Source organism: Panthera pardus, unplaced genomic scaffold, assembly GCF_024362965.1.
Source record: "Panthera pardus isolate Hobbes unplaced genomic scaffold, ASM2436296v1 HiC_scaffold_18, whole genome shotgun sequence".
NCBI lineage: Eukaryota > Metazoa > Chordata > Mammalia > Carnivora > Felidae > Panthera > Panthera pardus.
The window spans coordinates 24,867,310-24,888,158 of NW_026526743.1; the positions used below are offsets into that span (position 1 = coordinate 24,867,310).

At 38.8% G+C, this 20,849-nt stretch overlaps 2 protein-coding genes across 5 annotated transcripts in view; one reads left to right on the forward strand and one right to left on the reverse strand.

The window, feature by feature from the left end:
• VPS35 (VPS35 retromer complex component) overlaps positions 1-9,707 on the reverse strand; it is a 30,379-nt gene extending 20,672 nt beyond the window's left edge. Inside the window, exons 1-4 of the mRNA XM_019456048.2 lie at positions 9,587-9,707; positions 3,662-3,760; positions 2,327-2,423; positions 883-1,006 (exon numbers count right to left, since the gene is read on the reverse strand). Of these exons, the coding sequence (XP_019311593.1) occupies positions 883-1,006; positions 2,327-2,423; positions 3,662-3,760; positions 9,587-9,589 (323 nt within the window). The 5' untranslated portion in view covers positions 9,590-9,707. The remainder of the gene's footprint in view (positions 1-882; positions 1,007-2,326; positions 2,424-3,661; positions 3,761-9,586) is intronic.
• Positions 9,708-9,802: 95 nt separating this feature from the next.
• Positions 9,803-16,812, forward strand: ORC6 (origin recognition complex subunit 6). 4 transcript variants are annotated; one of them, XM_019456049.2, is made up of 7 exons: positions 9,805-10,218; positions 11,666-11,795; positions 12,999-13,162; positions 13,382-13,471; positions 14,989-15,101; positions 15,567-15,635; positions 16,246-16,812. In XM_019456049.2, exons 1-7 carry the CDS (start codon positions 10,154-10,156, stop codon positions 16,371-16,373), a joined length of 759 nt encoding a protein of 252 aa, XP_019311594.1. In that variant the 5' UTR covers positions 9,805-10,153; the 3' UTR covers positions 16,374-16,812. The 4 variants fall into 4 exon arrangements, with proteins under 4 accessions (XP_019311596.1, XP_019311597.1, XP_019311594.1 ...); XM_019456053.2 differs by lacking the exon at positions 9,805-10,218 and adding an exon at positions 10,918-11,266; XM_019456051.2 differs by lacking the exon at positions 15,567-15,635 and having other exon boundaries at positions 9,803-10,218.
• The last annotated feature ends 4,037 nt before the right edge of the window (positions 16,813-20,849 follow it).

Below are 20,849 nucleotides of genomic sequence, written 5' to 3' on the forward strand. Positions count from 1 at the left end.
GAACTTATAAAGAGAGAAAACCACTCATTGACCCTCTCCCCAACTTACATATATATTTACATACAGGTTATGTATATTTACATACATATACAAATATATATATATATATACACACATGAGTATCATAATCACCTTTACACATTAGGAAGAGAATAAACATCATTAATTTTTCTAGTAGTCACGACATTAAACAAAACAGTAAGTCCACTTTTCTATTTCAAAAATTCCTCAACTATCTATATAAAAAGTAAAATTAATCATACCCTAAAACCTTAAAAGAAAACACAGAGTATTGGGGTGCCTGGGTATCTCAGTTGTTTAAGTGTCCAACTTTGACTCAGGTCATGATCTCACAGTTCGTGAGTTCGAGCCCTACATCAGGCTCTGCGCTGACAGATCAGAGCCTGCTTCAGAATCTGTCTCCCTCTCTCTCTGCCCTTGCCCACATTTGTGTGTGTGCATGTGTGTGCGCTCTCTCTCTCAAAAATAAATATTAAAAAAATAAAAGTGGGGGGACACCTGGGTGGCTCAGTCGGGTAAGCATCCGACTTCAGCTAAGGTCATGATCTTGCAGTCTGTGAGTTCGAGCCCCGCGTCAGGCTCTGTGCTGACAGCTCAGAGCCTGGAGCCTGCATCGGATTCTGTGTCTCCCTCCCTCTCTGCACATCCCCAACTCATATTCTGTAATTCTGTACTTAAAAATAAGTAAAAACATTAAAAAAAAAAGAAAAAAGAAAACCTAGACTTTCTACCAAAATGTTAATCTCAATTTGTTAAGAAATTAAGTAACCTTAAAAATGATTTTTAAAAATCAAAGTTTAAAGGCTATAACATAAAGTGGAAAATGCAGTTATAAAAGCCCTCAAATTCTCAATTACTTACAGTCTTGGGATAATGTTTCCAGCATACTGTACAAGTTCATAGAGATCTGCCACTTTTCTTCCTTTAGCAAATTCATCTGTCAGGTAGACCTCCAAATAGTGTAGTTCATCAGAAATAGCCATATCTTTTCATTACGATTAAGGACTCAAATAAAGCTAAGCCAGCCTAAGCAATACAACACTTGATCTTAGCCAAAAGGCCGAGAAGCAATGCCAGCCTAAGCAATACAATGAACTTGTTGGAGTCATTAAACTACTGGGCAGATATTTTAAACATTAGTCCTTCAAAAAAGTATGTGTTTAAGTGAAGACGATTTCAGTGGGTTTTCCTTATTTTAAAATAAAGGTTTTATGGGGTGCCTGGGTGGCTCAGTTGGTTAAGCATCCAACTTCAGCTCAGGTCATGACCTCACAGTTCATGAGTTCGAGCCCACATCAGGCTCTGTGCTAAGAGCTCAGAGCCTGTGTTTCCCTTTCTCTCTGTCCCTCCCTTGCTCGTGCTCCGTCTCTCCCTTTCTCAAAAATAAATACACATTTAAAAAAAAAAATTTTTTTTTTAAATTTTTTTTTCAACGTTTTTTATTTATTTTTGGGACAGAGAGAGACAGAGCATGAACGGGGGAGGGGCAGAGAGAGAGGGAGACACAGAATCGGAAACAGGCTCCAGGCTCCGAGCCATCAGCCCAGAGCCTGACGCGGGGCTCGAACTCACGGATCGCGAGATCGTGACCTGGCTGAAGTCGGACGCTTAACCGACTGCACCACCCAGGCGCCCCTAAAAAAATTTTTTAATAAAGTTTCTGTTTACTCATATGTGGAATTTAAGAAACAAATGAACAAAGAGAAAAAAAAAAAGAGAGACAAACCAATAAAGAGACCCTTAACTATAGAGAACAAACTGATGGTTACCAGAGGGGACAGGAGTTGGAGGATGGGTGAAACAGGTGATGAGGATTAAGGAGGGTACTTGTCACAATGAGCACCAGGTGATTAAAAACTTAAAAAATAAATGGAATAAAATGCTAAAGAAAAAAAATAAAATAAGGGTTTTTAAAGATAGTCTGGTAAAGCAAAGGAGTATAAACAAGGATTGCCTAACATACTACTAGAGGATTTTAAAATGGCAAATCATTGAATTCATTTCCACTTCAGAATACTGCATAACAAAATCTAAGCATTAAAGAACCAACTGCCTAATAGCTTCAATATCCTTCATGAAGGGACTGGAAACTGCAACAACCTATTTAAAGAAGCTAAGGCATAGAAAAAGGGTTTCTGATATTCAGTTTTTCTTTTTCTCACAAAATTTCCATGGAGTACTATTTGGTTAAGACAATGAAAAATAATGTAAAACCAGAAAAACATAATAAGGAACAAACAAAATATGGCCTTATCAAGAAAAAAAGTATGATGAAAATGTTCAATCTTCAACATTCAAAAGATACAAAGTTCATAGTAGCTCTTTGGTGATAACATAGAAGTCCGGAGTTCACCAAGCATATTAGAAGCATGTTTCAGAGCATCCATAAGCTTGTTTTTGTCCTACAGAAATACCAAGAGAACTGATGAGAAAGCTTTCATTTAACTTGGATTTGTTATACAGTATGTAGTACTTAAATTATTTTAATCACATGCAAATCAGGTTAGTTTCACTTTACATTCTCTCTACTGAAAGAAAAAGATTCATGGTTCATCAGGACTGCAAAGCTTATTAGCAAGTCATCTGTAACTAGGACTGCAAACTTCCTGGCATAACTCTAATCTTTTCAACCCCTAGTGACTATGAAACTAGCTCCATTAATTCACATTTCCTACAATCAAGAGGGCTGGCATACTAATTCTTTTAAAGCAAGATATTATCCTGATAATGGCTTTGCCACAAGTAAAGACTCTTCAGATATGTATGAAATGACTATCCTTTTAAGTATGTTTTCCTCCTCACAATGCCCATGTGTCCACTGAACACATAAATACAAAAAATGCCTGCAGATACAGAAAGCAATATTCAGACTCAGAAAAAACAGAAACAAGCAATACCAAGTTCCATACCCACCCGTCTTCTCCATTCCAACACACTTTTTTGTAAGAAAAAAATACAGTAGGTATAATTGGTTAAAATGGCATATTGCTAAGCTTTAGAAACTATAAGACACTTTACAAAGATAAGGTATTATCATCATCATCATCATCATCATCAGAGCAACTTATAACTTGAAGTACCGGCCTCTTTGGTTCCATTTCATAAATTTTAATGCAGAGAATCCATAGTTTCTATACAGATTACCTCCTACCCTGTCTTTTAGAATATGAAAACACAGAAACCGGTGTAAGGATAATTTTCAAGTTGGTTGCTGCAAAAAATATGTATCTATTCAGGATAGAAACAAAAAGTCTTCAAGATAGAAAAAAAGCTGAATAATCCAAACTGAAAGCTTTTAAATATATTTGCTCAACAAATATTTATTAAGCACCCATTATATGTCAAGTACTCCTCAGATTTGAGATATAGAATCAATGAGGCTAGTAACTAAGGGCAGATATTGGTATGTAGATCAACACTATGTGTAAATAGATGATAGGGTTTCTTGTCCTCCTGGAGCTTACATTCTGGTAGAGAAGAGACAATCCCAAATCATAAATGCAAATGCAAGTAAACAGGGCTCTCTGTTGGAATTGCTCCACACAGTGCTTGAGGGACGTGGGATAAAGACAGAAGAAGTGATGCTATAGGACTTAAGAAAACCCAGGCTGAAATTCTGCTTTCATATTGACATTCTTACCAGGCATCTCTTCATCTGGAATGACTGGACCTTCACAGCCTGGATGGCTTCATCCAAGAGCTTTTCCTGCTCATCCTGAGGTGACTGCTGTGTTGTAGGCTGAAAAATAAAAAATATTTCCATTAATGTCCCATTAGCACTCTCCTCTAAAAAATCTGTTATTTCTGGGGTGCCTGGGTGGCTCAGTGGGTTAAGCGTCCGACACTTGATTTCCACTCAGGTCATGATCTTGCAGTTCATGGGATCCAGCCCCCAGATGGGTAGAGCCTGCACAGGATTCATATTCATTCTCTCTCTTTTTCCCTCTCTCTCTCTCTCTCTCTCTCTCCCCCCCCCCCACCCGCCTTCCCCTCCCCCCCCCACACCCATGTGCTTGCGCACTTCTCTCCCTCTCTCTAAATAAACTTTTAAAAATAAATAAAATTAAAATAAAAAAATAAAAATCTGTTATTTCCATAGCTCTAGCCATAGCCCTTTTCCAAAGCTTTCATAAGCTCATTCCAGTTCTAGATGTCAAGCCCATTTATCTATTTTTGACAACTATTGAACCCAGTCATCTAACTTAACAGCAAAATAATGCCAAAGGGGAACAGTAATGTATACGGAATTTCTTCTCTCTCAGAAACTGATTCAACATACTTGTTAGCAGGTTGGCCTCAAAAAACATGTGGTGTTAGTTTAAATCCAACCCGAACACAGCCATCCAATCAATCTAGTCTTTGTGATAGGTATAGTGTAACCCAAATCTCTAAAAGCCTCTTTTTTTCTCCATACTACTTTTCATCTGCATTTTAGTCTATTCTTAGATCAAGAAGCCAGTTTATGGAACACTGACATTTTCAGGCAATATAGAACAAGAAACTAAAAAACTTAGAAATAAAATAACTGAAACTAATATTAGTGACTGATGTAGAAGGCCATAGGAGTACTCTCAAGTACCTACCTTACCATTTCAAATAGAAAAATCTATAGTTATAATGGACAAAATATTATGTACTCTTCAGTTTGTTACCAGCAAAACCTTATTTGCAAAATTAATTAGATTTACCTGTTAAGCAGAAATAACTACACCCTCCTTTATGCTATATAAACGTGTTTACACCTCTACACTCTATAAATGCACTGTACTGCAATTATAAATGATGATCATTTTTATATTAGGTTATGTGATATTCACAAATGTTCACTGTAGGAAAGAATGAGTTGGTTTTAGAATGTTCAGGTTACGTGTTTAATTAAAAAAATGACTAAAGAATCAATAGATGAATAGTTAAGTTCTGGTATACACATATACATAAACACATAAACTGGAATATTATTCAGTCATGAAAAGGAACAAAGTAGTGATATATGTGACACGAATGAAACTAAAAAACATCTTGCTAAGTGAAAGAAGCCAGACAAAAAAGAGACCACATATTGTATGAGTCCATTCATATAAAATATCCAGAATAGGCAAATCATCCATAGAAACGGAAAGTAGAGGGGCGCCTGGGAGGCTCAGTTGGTTAAGCTTCCGACTTTGGCTCAGGTCATTATCTCATGGTTCGTGAGTTCAAGCCCTGCGTAGGGCTCCCTGCACCACTTCCGAGCCTCTGTCTGCCTCCCTCTGTCCCTCTCCCACTCAGGCGCACACACATGCGCATCTGTGCTCTATTGGTAAAAAATAAACATTAAAAAAAAAAAAAAAGTACACTGGTGGTTACCAGAAGAGAGACTCATGGAATAACTGCTTAATGAGTATAGGGTTTCCTTTGGGAGTGATAAAAATGTTTTGGAACTGGACAGAAATAGTTGCACAATACTGCGAATGTACTAAATGTCACTAACTTGTTCACTTTAAAATGGCTAATCTTATGTTATATAAATTTCACCTTAATAAAAAAAATAACCAAAGATAAAATCCCTCTTACACAATAAGATGGAAAGGAAGGCCGCAAAGACTTACACATAAACGTGAAAGTTTAATCTGGTCTGTTCCAATATCTGACAATCAAAACAACAATGAATTTGAGAGTAACAAAAACCACATAAAACCCATTTCTGAATTATAATCACTTATAAAAGTGGAAAGTTTTCTCTTGGTCTAATTTTGTAAAGAGGGGAAAGCTAATAACAAGAAATGCTAAGCGTCTCTATCTTTTTCCCATGGCAAACTCTAGTATCCTGTGCTTCCCTATGACCACACTTCTTCACAAGCATACACAAATTTCAAAGAAAAAGTTATGTCTTTTAAGCTAAACTTAAAGGGAACATTAATTTACACAGCAGAACTATTAGTGTTAAATGTTGGTCTCAGAGGCAAAGACAACACCAGCATCTGAGGATTCTGACTTAATAAAATTTGCTATTCATCCTGGGCTAGTCCTCTGAGAACTTCAGTGACATCAAACTATAGTTTGGAATTTTTTTTGGCTCTTTATCTCTAGATGGAATAGATTTAACAATTATTAGAATCAACAGATTTCATTACATTCAGATGATCAACTTAGAGATAAATATTTATACATCAAGAAATTTTTATAATTATTTTTTATTGTGGTAAAATACTTACAAAATTTGCCATGTTAACCATTTTTAAGTGTACAGTTCAGTGGCATTAAGTACATTCACACTGTTGCACAGTCATCACCAACCATCCATCTCCAGCAGCCTTTTATCTTTCCCAAGGGAAACTCTCTACCCATAAAATAATCCCCCATTCTCCACTCCATGCCAGGAAACCACCATTTTACTTTCTCTTGAGTCTGACTTCTCTAGGTACCTCATATAAGTAGAATCATACACTTTTGTATCTGGCCATTTCAACTTAGCATGTTTTCAAGGTTCAACCTTGTTGTAGCATGTGTCAGAATTTCCTTTCCTTTAAGGCTGAATAATATTCCATCATTATGTATATACCACATTTTGTTTATCTATTCATCTATTGATGGGACACTTGGGTTGCTTCCACCTTTTGGCTATTCTGTATTAAAATTACTTTAATATAGCAAATATAACTGGTTACAAAGAGACTACAATTGTAAAAATATTTGTATAGAACTAAATAGATTCAGTGATTTATAAATAAAACTTTAGCAAAATTCTTCTATTTTGTATCAACTGGGTTTAAAATAGAAACATAAATGCAAAATGTAGAAAACTACACCCTTATTACAAAGTAGGCTACAAATGAAAAACTAAAGCTATAATAAAGAAATGTATTTTTAGATATTACTCCCAGAACAACGTAGTTATTATACAAATGTAGCCATAATATGGCTATTCTAAGGGAGTGTCTTGATGCCCTCCCTGGGAAGTGTCACATACAGCAAGAACAGTAAGAACTGTTACAAACATGCTCTCATTAAACATGAGCCAGGTAATCAATGTCTCCTCACTTACAGAAGTGGTTCCTCATTTTACAAATGACTCTATACTTAGCAGTTACATGGGTCAGAGAAAAATGGAAACACTAAAGAATCAAGATCAAATTAACATTTGTGACTAGGCTCACTTTAGCTTGAGACCCAGGCCAAACAGTCCTAAGTCTATACAATTACACGGTTCAGAGAAAGGCAGAGAAAGTGATCCATTATGAACGGATCACTTATAAAATTACTCTCCATTCAAACAATGTGCATTCATTTCCTCTTCCATCAAACAGGAACAGTAAGAGTACTTATACTATTATGACGAATAAATGAAATGACACAGAGCTCAGAACATGCCTAGCACTTAGTAATAAGCACTTTTTAAGTGTTATTATTATTATACCCCCCTCAGATACAAGCAATTATCTCCACCCATCCTAGCCACTTATTTACTGGTCCATTTTTTCACTGATATGCTGTAGATGTAATCCTAACACAATGCAAATCAACTGTAAAGTGAAAATAACCACTCTCACAAAGATACCGAATTTCATCATATTTAGTGAAAGTACTATTTTATTTTTCTCAAAATCAGAAATTTTGTATTTTCTTTTGTTTTCCTTTGCTTTCTTTCCTTCCCTTCCCTTTCTTTTCCTTTCACAACATTACAACTGAAGTACAGAGCATTAAGGATGATGAGGGCTTGGGAACTTCAAAATACAATTTGAACACTAAACTGGCTCCAACTTCATTTACCAATAAATTTCTCCAGGAATTCTATGTTGGTACACACCATGAGCATTCACTTCTCTCAGCTTCACCTATTGGCAATGCTCTTTCTCCTCCACCTGGAGAATTTCTGCTTACCTTCCTCACTGTCTCAGTTCACATGTCACTTTCCATAGTCTTTTTCAGGCTCCTGAAGCAGAACTCTCTCCCTCTACGATCCCACAACACTGAGCTGACAGTGCTAATAAAGACTGTAAAGACTATATTACATTAAGTTCCATAAGCATATCTTCCCTATTAGACACTCTTAAGCTCTTGGACAGTAAGGACCGTGTTTGTTTCCAGTGCCTAGCACTGACATTAGAAGGCATACAATATGCTTGAATTGAATTGTATCCCAGAATTTTAGGACGGGGAAGAGCCAAAGAAGCCAACAGTTGTTTTCAGTAAGACTCAAAGAAGAATGAATGACTCGCCCAATTCATAGAAACACTGACTGTGACAAGACTGACAGCCAAGTTTCCTTTCCCAAAAATGTCCATGAGGACAGGACCGTGTGTCCAGCTCACTGCTTCAAACTGGTTCACCCAGTACAGAACTAAGGTGTACAGCAGATCCTTAATTAAGTGCTTTCCATTACAAAACACTGTACATATCAATCCATAAATGTTGAGAAACTGACACATCCTCGCTAAATTTTTACATCGTCCTTACATCAGTTCTCTATTGTAAAAATTCTGAGAAATAAACAAAATCTTGTACGGCAATATATTATATGAAAGTAGTATGTCAAACATTTAATCCTGCTTTCTGGCATTAACACATTTAAAGTGAAGTCTGTTTCCAGGCTTAGAGGTTTATAAAAGCCTGTCTACATGAACTGAATAATGAGATCATTAAAATTACATAGAATACACCAACACCCCAAAACATGGTTTATACACTGCAGATTATGTCAAAAGCTAATAAAATGCAAGTGACAACTTGCCTTTGTGGAAACTAGGCACATGGATTTACATTTTGAGGAAGTTCAAGTTTACAGGCCAACAGCCACATCACGATTTGCTGCCACCACGAAGAGGAGCTAACAAGAATGAATGCCTACTTCCAGCAAATAAAATACTTAGATTTCATCAATGAGAAGACACGTAATATAGCCAAGGTACCCGATAAACAAACATTAAAGGAAACAAGAAGTCTCCTTTCTGTCCTACTTAATGGATATCAGATAGCAAGAGTCCTTCCAGGAAATTCACGTGAGTCCCTAGAAATCGCTGACAAACACAGCAGTGGAAGGGGGCTATGAGGCCGAAAAAGGCCAAGACACCACTTGGCCCCTCCGGTAGGTATTTCTTGTACAAGAAAAGGGCGTGGGGACAACAGAGCACTACCAGGCACAAAGGTGGAAACGCACGCCAGCGACAGATCAATCTCTGGGCGGATCCCTACGCCACCTCGGAGTCTCAGGCCCACTGCACGCCCCCGACCCAGCCTGACGCTTAGACCCGGTATTCCCCTCAAGGCGCGGCGGTGGCCGACTCCACTCAAGAGGTGGCAGCAGGCCTTCATGGACCTCAGAGCCTACAGGCCGAGACACCCCCTCGAAAAGGCTACCCCATTCCAGAGCAACCGTTGAGATCAGGAGCCGCCGCCCACCCCGATCTCGGATCTGCCCGCCTGCGGCCTTCCCCGGCCTGTCCTCATCCCGCAGGCCAAGCCGAGCTGGTCTTAGCCCCGATCAGGCTGCAGAGCCCCAACTCCGCCCGCAAGGCTCCAGGGCGGTGGGAGAGCGCAGAGGTTGAAAGAAGGGTCCGCCCGGGGCCCGCCGCCCCTCAACACTTACCATGGCGACTCCCCAAAGCCTGCAGCAAGCAGCACCCACCCCGCGCGAAGCCTCCTGTGGTCAGGTGACGCTGCGGCCTCTCCAAACCCCGCCCTCCTTAGCCCCGCCCTCGGACCCTGCAGGCGGCTCCTCGATTGGCCCGCTTCTAGGAACTCAAGTCTCGCGTGTTTATTGGCTCCTGCCACTGATCCATGGACTGACGGACCTGGGTTCTAGCCTGTCCCTCCACAGTGTGTGAGAGAGGGCGGGGAGGTGCACTGTAGCGGGGAATCTCTCCGCGGCAGGAAGGAGACAGCAGGAAGTAAAGGTGTCGTTTGAGTAGTTTGTCAAGACGGAAGGAATGGAAGAAGTGGGAGCTGCCGGCCCAAGTTCACCTGTCCAGGGGCGTGCAGTCACGTTGCGCGTGCGCAAAAGGAAGACTAGGCTTGATTTGTGGAACGGTCTCAACTTCTTGTCCCAGCCAATCCAGATGCAGTTAGAGGGGTGGGGTCTGGCCGTCACTGGCTGGCGCGGCGTTTGCGCGCGGGTTTCATCGTGTAGCAGCTGTTCGCGAGATTAGTTCGCGCCATGGAATCGGGGCTGATCCGGCGTTTAGCACCGCGCTTGGGTATCGCCGAGCCAGATGTGCTAAGGTGGGTTTGGCGGTGCACGCCTCAGCGGGCCTTAGACTTCCCTCAGGCGAGGCCCGAGTCATTCCCGCGCGTCGGGCAGTGCTGGAGTGAGGGGGGAACGCCGGAAGTGGGTGGGATTAGGCCCTGTCTCAGGAAAAACTTGCCAGCAGAGTGGGCCTTTATGAGCCGGCGAGAAGGGACAATTGCAGATGTCTTTAGGAACAGCTGTTTCGGTGGGAAGGGAAAAGTCGGAGAACTTAGGTCGTCCCACAGATGTTTATTGAGGGTCTCTTTACAGTGGTGAGCCACACAGACCTCCATTGAGGTTACTGTCTATGACAGAACTAGGGAGAAAACTAAACTGGGTGATGTGCCGGAAGCGGGGGAGGGAGGAGCACAGAGCGCGCCCTGGCGTTTGCTTTTCATTAAAAAAACAAATCCTAGGGGCGCTTGGGTGGCTCAGTCGGTTAAGCGGCCGACTTCAGCTCAGGTCACGATTTCACGGTCCGTGAGTTCGAGCCCCGCGTCAGGCTCTGGGCTGACGGCTCAGAGCCTGGAGCCTGCTTCCGATTCTGTGTCTCCCTCTCTCTCTGCCCCTCCCCCGTTCATGCTCTGTCTCTCTCTGTCTCAAAAATAAATAAAAAACGTTAAAAAAATAGAAAAACAAATCCTAGAAAGGCCTTGGAGGGGCTGCCACTTTTGCTGAGACCAGATTGATAGAAGGTGCCAGCTATCGGAAGACGTGGGAAGAGCGGCACAAAAAATCACTTTGCATAATCCAGGGTTAGAAATAAAGCTGTTGTGGCTGAAGCGTGGAGAGCAAGACAAGGCCCGATGCTTTGGCGCTCAATTGAGGGAGAGAAAGGAAAGCACTTCTTAAGAGTTGAAGTAAGACCTCTTGAATTCAGTAATCGTTTAGAACAGCCATTCTCAAAGTGTGGTTCCTGGACCAGCAACATCAGTATCATCTTGGCACTCCTTAGAAATGTAAATTCTCGGGTCCCATTTCAGGCCTACTGATCAGAAACCCCGAGGATGGGACCCAGCAATCTGTTTTCACAAGCTCAAGGTGATTGTCTTGTACATTAAAATTTGAGAATCACTGATTTAGAGGAAGGGGTAAAAAGAAGGAACCCTGGTATAACTGCCAGCCTCTGCGATAGTTCATGTTTGTCCCAGTAATGGAAGGATGAAAGAAGTTGGGGTTTTTTGTATGTTTGTCTGTTTGTTTGTTTGTTTGTTTGTTTTTAAGAAATTGAAGAACTTACTTTTGCTTAGAAGTACTTAAGCACAGTGGTGTCTGAGGTCAGGGCTGATTCTGTCTTACAGAACCTTGTCTCCCACCCCCACATAAACTTGCATAGGAGTTAGGCCCAGAACGAAGTCCACCAAGCTGTATTTATTGTTTACCAAAGTGTTGGGCAAACTTCTGGAAGAGTCTTAATGAGCATGTTGCCTTTATAACCAGGAAAGCAGAGGAGTACTTGCGACTGTCCCAGGTGAACTGTAATGGCCTGTCTGCACATACCACAGAAACCAGCAATGCAGTCATGTGCCTGGATCTTGCAGCTTCCTGTATGAAGTGCCCCTTGGACAGGGTAAGTAGGTCCCACTGAATGTCTAAATAATCCTCTGCAACACTGAAACTTAATCATATGTTTTAATTTCTGATTGGAAAGAGTAGACTCTAACTAAACTCTTGTTTTTTAGAATTTTCCTGGCTATTAGATAAGATTATTCTAGGTAAACTTCAAGACCATTTTTGTCAAGTTGAAGAAAATTCCCTTTACTCTTTACTATCTAGTTTCCTTGGCTGCCTCTTTCTTTACTCAAGACCATCTTTCATGCAGCTGCTAGCATCCTCCTAAAGCGCATGCTTTAAAACCCATATGTATTTTTCTTCCAGTATCACAGTGGTTGAGAGCACAAGCTAGGAGTCAGGAAGAGTTAGATGTTGAGACCAAATCTCAGTACCACCAGTTACTAGCTCTGTGAGCTTCCAGTTTCCTCATTCATGAAGTAGGGATAAGAATATCCATTTCACTGGATTATTGTGAGGATTAAACCATATACTGTATGTAACACACTTAACACAGTATATATCACATAATGATATACTCATCAAATGGTGACATTGGCTCCCCATTACTGTCAAACTCTCCAGCCTGTCTTAAATACTAACCTCAAGCTACACTATTTACTTAACAGACTATGCACTTTAATGACTTACATCTTTGTAAAGCAACAACCTTTTTTTTTTTTTTTAACATGCATTTCTTTTCTGGCAAGGTCTTCCATGACCCTGCCTTGCTGTTACATCCTTCATGAAACTTTCCTTGACTTTCCCAGGTGTAGTTGGTTTCCCTCAGTTGTTGATCCTCCTGTTTCCCAGTTAGCCTCTCCTCTCCCTCCTCCACACAATCATCCTTCCCACCCCCACTCCCACTACTTCCCTCCATCCTTTTCCCACTAAATTGCACATTGTCACTTTTGTTGAAAAACAGGTGTCTCCTGTGTTTTTTTATTCACAGCGTGGCTGTAGTAACACTATGTTGTTTTTTAAAATTATCTGTGCTTATGCATGACTGTCTTTCTAAAGTGTGAGCTCCTTGAAAGCAGTACTCAATTCTGCCTGACATGATTACTGACTTTTGACTAAATGAAGCTAAATGTTTAGATAGAGTCAGTTGTCACAGAATTAATTAATTTTGAAAAGGTGACCTACTAAACAAACGTTTAAGGCCACCAATATAGAATGATTATGATAATTTTTATGATTCATGCATTTTTTTCTTTTAAAGGTTTATTTAATTAAACTTTCTGGTTTGAACAAGAAGATGTATCAGAGCTGTCTTAAATCTTTTGAGTGTTTACTGGGCCTGAATTCAAATATTGGAATAAGAGATCTAGCTGTACAATTTAGCTGTACAGAAGCAGTGAACATGGCTTCAAAGATATTGCAAAGGTAAGAAGCATAAAGAGTCTTAACTGAAAATTTATACTGATACAAAAGGCAGAATTATCTAATGTCCTATTTTCAGTCTTAAAAAATAACTAATATGGTAAGGTGATATGATGTATAGCTCATGCATTTAAATGGCTTAGTAAGTTCTCATATGCATTTTCAGTCCCTTTGAAATAATATTTTTTAACAAATAATTCTGCAAACACTGCTTTCCCTTAGCTATGAGTCCAGTCTTCCACAAACACAGCAGTTGGATCTCGACTTATCCAGGCCACTTTTCACCACTGCTGCACTACTTTCAGCATGCAAGTAAGTGTGCCTTTTAATATTGAGAAAAGTCCACAGTTCACAAAGAGATTTCTCATTCCCAAAGAAGACTTCTAATTCAGTTTATTTCAACACAGAGCATGTTTTCCCATATAAATAATATTAGGAATAGTGGCCAAGTGACCAGATTCTGTTTAGCCTACAATATATCTGACAATTTGGATCACTGTTGCCAGTAGTCTGCTTGCCAAGGGTCCATGTTTTGTTTTTTAAGTTTTTTATTTTCTTTTGTAATCTGTACACCTGACGTGGGGCTCAAACTCACAACCCCAAGATCAAGAGTCATATGTTCTTCTGACTTAGCCAGCCAGGCACCCCCAGGGTCTACCTTTAAGAGTGATAAAATCTGTCGTTAAAACTGGTTTATGATTATTCCAGTCCTATCTTTTTTAAGTACCAATTGCAGCTGTTTTTCAAATAATTTAGAAAACACCAGTGATGAATTTTTACATCTGAATTTTAAAATTTGGGGTTATTTTTGTGCATACTGAAATGGTACCTTGGAAATACTCCTAACTTATCTTTGTCTAAAGTTGTCTTATTTGATCTTGCTGGGAAACTCCTTATAAAACAAAATATAGTTGTCCTGTAAAGACTGGGTTTCTTACTACCCAGCCTCTAATTTTGGTTGTTTAGCTCTATTAGCTACACACCTAGAATGATTAATTGGCATTCATAGAAAATGTCCTTTTATTTCAACAAAGATATGTGTATGTGGAGAAAGAGTATGGCGGCTGTTACAAAAAACAATATTAACAACTAACCCTACTTTTGAAACCAAATTACACTGAGCAAACAGAGGTTTGACTAGATTTATCCTAAACAAGAAGTCTCTTGTATATTTCATTAGTAGTTGTTGTGGACTGGTAATTAGGAAGGTGATTGGTAATTGGGGAGGTGAAAGTGATTTATCTTCCTATAGTATAAACATAAGTATCATGGGTTAAAGTGAGTTGAACACTTAAAAATGCTATGATTGTCATTCAGCAAATTAGTAACATCTGAGATTCACTGAGAGTTCTTCAAGGCATGAACCACTATACAGATGTCTTCTGTGTGCCCCCTTTTTTAAAATTTTTTTAAATTTATTTTTGAGAGAGAGAGGGGGGAGGGGCAGAGAGAAACTGTGACAGAATCCGAAGAAGTTTCCAGGCTCTGAGCTGTCAGCACAGAGCCTGATGCAGGGCTTGAACCCATGAGCTGTGAGATCACGACCTGAGCCAAAATCGTATGCCCAACCAACTGAGCCACCCAGGTGCCCCTGTGTGCCCCTTTTGTTACATGACAGATCCCATTATATTTTAACTGTCAGTCCAACAAACAACTAAATAAGTAGTTTTAAAAGGCAAATTTACATGATTATAGCTAATAATATATGTTTGGAATAAAAGGAAAACTAAACATAAAGCATGAGTGGAAAGGAAATAAGTTGATAATATGGTTGGCCAGAGATAGCTATACTGGTCTTAAAAATAGTAATTTATTAAACTCTTTTATAGGGTTTTAAAGCTAAAGGTGGATAAAAATAAAATGGTAGCCACATCTGGTGTGAAAAAAGCCATATTTGATCGACTATGTAAACAATTAGAGAAGATTGGACGGCAGGCTGACAGTGAGTATTCATTCTATATTTCAAGAATGTGTTATTTGAAAATGTAAACTTACTGGTAAAAGCCTAATATTTTCAAACTTGCAAAATGGCTGCTTTCTGAATTCTGTATTTAATGTGGACCAAGTAAGTTTTTAGTGAGAAATTACTTGGTTTTTCAAATAAAGTAGCATAATGACCTTTAAAACACCTGTGATTATATGACTCCATGCCTGAAAAATAGATTTTCTGTTAACATGCTCCAATGTTAAATGCTAGCCTCCATATACATAAGCTAGAATAGAAAAGATTCTCAAGTCTGACAAGAGAAACTAAAGAAAAGAGAAGGGCAAGATCATTTGCCTTCTCCTTATCCTAGTATTTGGTCAAAGTATCTAATTTTTATTTGTAATCCAAAATGTGCCCAACTAGTAAAATTAAGAATAGGAGAAAATTTAGTTAGTAGGTAACACGTTTTTTCCCTTAAAGGAGAGGCTGGAGATTCAGCTACTCCACCACAGAAGAAAAAGAAGACAATGGTTGAACCTCCAGCAAAAGGTAAGTTGTATTAACACTGGACAAGCTTTGAAATTAGTGCAGTGGGATTAGTGTACAGTGAGTTTAATGCAGTGAATAGTCCTGTGCTGCTTTAGCTGCTTGCCTGATAAGAGTCAGGTTTTAAATAAATTCTAACAATCATTTATTTGATAAGACACTTTTCCAAGTAGTCATTTAAAGAAGTTAATAGAAATATTATGTAAGAACCTATCTGAAGCCAAACGGCTTAGGTTCAAATCCTGCTTTAATACCCACTGACTCTAGAACTTTAGGAAAGTCACTTATTTCTGTAAGCCTGAATTTTCTAATCTTTTGCGGTTAATATTAGCACCCACTTCATAGAATTATGGTGAGGGTTGAATGAGATAATGCCATTGAAGTTCTTGGTTCAGTGTCTTGAAGCACAAGATAGGTGCTTGATAAATGTTAACTATTTTAAGGATGTTGTGAGGTGCATGGAGTAAAAGAGCAAAAAACTAATGTGTTAGCTACTGTTTCCAGTTTTCAGCATTATATTCCATATTTTTTAATTAATAAGATCTTTGAAACAAGGTTACTTTTTTTTTACTTGTAAGAATTTTGAAACACTTTTGAAAATTTTCTTTCATAGAAACAGAGAAGGTAGTAGACAGACCACATAAACTGCAGAAAGATGAAGATCTGACACAGGATTATGAAGAATGGAAAAGGAAAATTTTGGAAAATGCTGCCAAAGCACAAAAGGTTATAGCAGAGTGATTTCAGCTTCCAGACTGCCATTGGCTGCAAACTAATAGTACATCTGCCACCTCAATGAAGATGTGAGAGCTTTGGAATTTTATTTGAACTCTTATAACAAGGATCCGAAGACTATTGCCTTAAAAGCAAAGAAGTCAGTGCTGGGGCTGAGTTCTTGGAAGCAAACTGGCTGGTGACATGGGCGACAAATTCATTAGGTCAGGCCCAGTGCCTGGTTGGCATGGCTTTGGCTCCCCACAGGTCTGCATTCCTACAAAATGGAATTGGAGCCATTTTGCTCTTTTGTTTTAAGCAAAAGACATTCTCCTGTCCTATCAATATAAAATTCAGGTCTGAATGGAATACTATGGATTTTACTTAGGTTTTTGTGTAAATTTCTTGTTTGACTAAATCAGTATATGGTACAGCTTGAGTTAATAAATATTTCTTTTTATATGCATTCAGGTTGCCCTTGTCATCAGTTTGGGGGAGTCATTGCTATGCTAAAAGCTGTCTACTCTAGAAGAAAAAGGCCATATGCTGAACCATAATAATGCTCACTAGACAACAAACTCTTGAATCAGACTCCCTGAGTTTACAGCCACTTAACTACCTATGGAACCTTGAGAAAACTAATTAACTTCTTCATGCCTCATCTATAAGTAGGACTAAAAATGGTGTCTACTTCATAGAATAATTTGGAGGTGTATCTGAGCTGATACATATAAAACATTTAGCACAGTACCTGGTATAAGTAAGTATTTAGCAAATGTTAGAATATAGAGAGAACTTCACATATAAAGGTCTCATGTAATGAATTACACATTAACAGCATATTAAAAAGTCAGATGGACTGAGGGCTATTTTCTTTCACACCCACATAGTGAAGAATGTAACCTTACTAAAAATACTCCTTATTTTATAACTATAAGAAAGGACCTTTATGGAAGATACATTGCTAGGGGCTCAGAGGCATTGTGCCAGGTATGATTTTAATTAAATCAAGTATAGCCATGAAGAATATCCAAATTTTAAAATCTATTCAGAATAGTGTCAATAGGGGTTGTATTTTATTTGCTATAAGTAAGATGTAATACCTGCTGTATAGACCTGGAGTGCTAAAACAGGGATTTCTTGGGATGCCTGGGTGGCTCAGTCAGTTAAATGTCTGACTGACTCTTGGTTTCAGCTCAGGTCATGATCTCCTGGTTCATAAGATTGAGCCCAGCCTCCAGCTCTGTGCTAACAGTGCGGAGCCTGCTTGGGATTCTCTGTCTCTCCCTCTGCTCCTCCCCAACTAGCATGCACGTGCTCTCTCCTTTCTGTCTGTGTGTGTCTGTCTCTCTCTCTCTCTCTCTCTCTCTGTCAAAATAAATACATAAACATTAAAGAAGAAAAAAAAAGCAGACTAACATTTAAAAGAGTAATTTCTTCCCCTGCCCTTTTTAATTCCAGATCCTTCCAAGATCTGGAAATCTAAAAGAAAAGCCACGGTCAAATGATCCTAACTCAGGCATAATGTCTAGCAAGCCCTGTGATAGAGGGAAATGAACATGAGCCTTTGGAAGCACATACATTGGTATTTAAATTGTGACTCTGCCACTTCCACCGTAAGGAAATTTCAGAACCTTAAAAAGAGCTTCAGTTTCCTCATTTATAAAGTAGAGATATTCTCTGCCTTGTGAGAACTGAAGGTAATATTTCTATAAAGTGCATAGTACTTAGAAGGCATTTCTTAAATAGTAGCTCATTGCTTTCATCTAAAATGAATAAGTTAGTCTCTTCCTAGTTTATTTTAAGAAAGTATATAATTTGTTTTTATTTGATGCCAAGATTTAGATTTCTGGCTTTGAGTGAAAAGCAGTCTGTCTATTCATCACCAAGTAAAATTAAGCATATTCACTTTTTTTTTTAATTGTAAAATGTACCTAACATAAAACATAGCTTCTTAATCATTTTTTAAATACAGAGTTCAGTAGTGTTACATTCACACTGTTAGCAACCAATCTCCAGAGCTCTTTTCATCTTGTGTAGCTGATTACACCCATTAAACAACTTATTCGTCCCTCTCCTAATTGCCTCCCTGGCAATTACCATATGTTTATATCTGAATTTGGCTATTCTAGGTCGGTACAAGAGTGTCTTTTTGTGAGCGGCTTATTTCACTTAAAATTATGTCCTTAAGGTTCATTCTCATGGCATGTGTCAGAATTTCTTTTCATTTTAAGGTATTCTAGTAGTCCATGGTATAGATATACCACATTTTGTTTTATCCATTCATCTATAAATGGACACTTGGGTTGCTTCCACCTTTTGGCTGTTGTATATAATGCTGCTATGAACATGGGGTACAATATCTCTTTGAGACCCTGTTTTCAGTTCTTTTTGGATATATACACAGAAATGGGATTGCTAGATCATGTGAATGCTATTTTTAAAATTTTGAGGAACTGTTTAGTAGCTGCACTATATGACGTTCCCACCAACAGTACACAAGGGTTCAATTACTCTACATCCTTGCCAACACTTTTTTTTTTTTCACTTTTTAAAAATTTAAATCCAAGTTAGTTAATATATAGTGTAATAATTTCAGGAATAGATTTAGTGATTCATCACTTACATGTAACACCCAGTGCTCATTCCCAACAAGTGTCCTTAATGCCCCTCTCCCATTTAGCCCATTCCCCCACCTAACAACCAGCTAGCGACCCTCAATTTTTGTTCATTGTATTTAATAGTCTTTTATGGTTTGTCTCCCTCTCTGATTTTATATTATCTTTACTTCCCTTATATTCATCTTATGTTGTTTATTAAATTCCATATGTAAGGGAAATGTATTTGTTTTTCTCTGACTGACTTATTTCGCTTAGCATAATACAGTCTAGTTCCATCCATGTTGTTGCAAATGGCAAGATTTCATTCTTTTTTATTACTGAGTAATATTCCATTACATATAAATACCACATCTTCTTTATCCATTCATCAGTTGATGGACATTTGAGCTCTTTCCATACTTTGGCTATTGTCAATAGTGCTGCTATAAACATGGGGGTGCATGTGCCCCTTCAAAACAGCACTCCTGTATCCTTTGGACAAATACCTAACAGTACAATTCCTGGGTCATAGGTAATTCTATTTTTAATTTTTTGAGGAATCTCTGTGCTGTTTTCCAGAGTGGCTGCACCAATTTGCATTCCCACTACCAGTGCAAAAGGATTCCTCTTTCTCCGCATCCTGACCAACATCTGTTGTTGCCTGGGTTGTTAATTTTAGCCATTCTGACAGGCGTGAGGTGGTATCTCATTGTGGTTTTGATTTGTATTTCCCTGATGATGAGTGATGTTGAGCATCTTTTCATGTGGTTATTAGCCATCTGGGTGTCTTCTTTGGAAAACTGTTCATGATTTTTGCCCATTTCTTCACTGGATTATTTATTTTTTGGGTGTTGAGTTTGTTAAGTTCTTTATAGATTTTGGATACTAATGCTTTATCTGATACGTCATTTGCAAATATCTTCTCCCATTCTGTCGGTTGCCTTTTAGTTTTGCTGATTGTTTCCTTTGCTGTGCAGGAGATTTTTATCTTGATGGGTCCCAATAGTTCATTTTTGCCTTTGTTTCCCTTGCCTCTAGAGACATATCAAGTAAGAAGTTGCTGCAGCCATGGTCAAAGAGGTTGTTGCCTGTTTTCTCTTCCAGGATTTTGATGGCTTCCTGTCTTACGTTTAGGTCTTTCATCCATGTTGAGTTTTTTTGTGTACGGTGTAAGAAAGTGGTCCAGGTTCATCCTTCTGCATGTCCCTGTCCAGTTTTCCCAACACCATTTGCTGAAGACACCATCTTTTTTCCACTGGATTTTCTTTCCTGCCTTGTTAAAGATTGGTTGGCCATACGTTTGTGAGTCTATTTCTGGGTTCTCTATTTTGTTCCATTGATGTATGTGTCTGTTTTTTGTGCCAGTACCAAACTGTCTTGATTATAGCTTTGTAATACATCTGGAAGTCCAGAATTGTGACGCCTCCAGCTTTGGTTTTCTTTTTGAGGATTAGGCTCAAATCCTAGCTTTGGCTATTCACGGTCTTTTCTGGTTCCATACAAATTTTAGGATTGTTTATCCTAGCTCTGTAAAGAATGCTGGTGTTATTTTGATAGGTATTGCATTTAATACATAGGTTGCTTTGGGTAGTACTGACATTTTAACAATATTTGTTCTTTTTTTTAATTAAATTTTTTTTTTTAATGTTCATTTTTGGAGAGAGGGAGAGTGAGAGTGGGGAGGGGCAGATAGAGAAGCAGACACAGAATCCGAAGCAGGCTCCAGGCTCTGAGCTATCAGCGCAGCCTGACACATGGCTCAGACCCACGAACTGTGAGATCTTGACCTGAGCTGAAGTTGGACGCTTTGACTGAGACCACCCGAGCACCCCAATATTTGTTCTTCCAACCTGTAAGCATGGAATGTTTTTCCTTTTCGTGTATGTGTCTTCAATTTCTTTCA

Bases quoted from the DNA above. Each gene is read 5' to 3' on its own strand.
- ORC6 (XM_019456049.2), top strand. From the start codon at position 10,154: ATGGAATCGGGGCTGATCCGGCGTTTAGCACCGCGCTTGGGTATCGCC. The intron at 10,219-11,665 runs GTGGGTTTGGCG...CTTTATAACCAG, and splicing joins GCCGAGCCAGATGTGCTAAG to GAAAGCAGAGGAGTACTTGC. The intron at 13,472-14,988 runs GTAAGTGTGCCT...ACTCTTTTATAG, and splicing joins GCACTACTTTCAGCATGCAA to GGTTTTAAAGCTAAAGGTGG.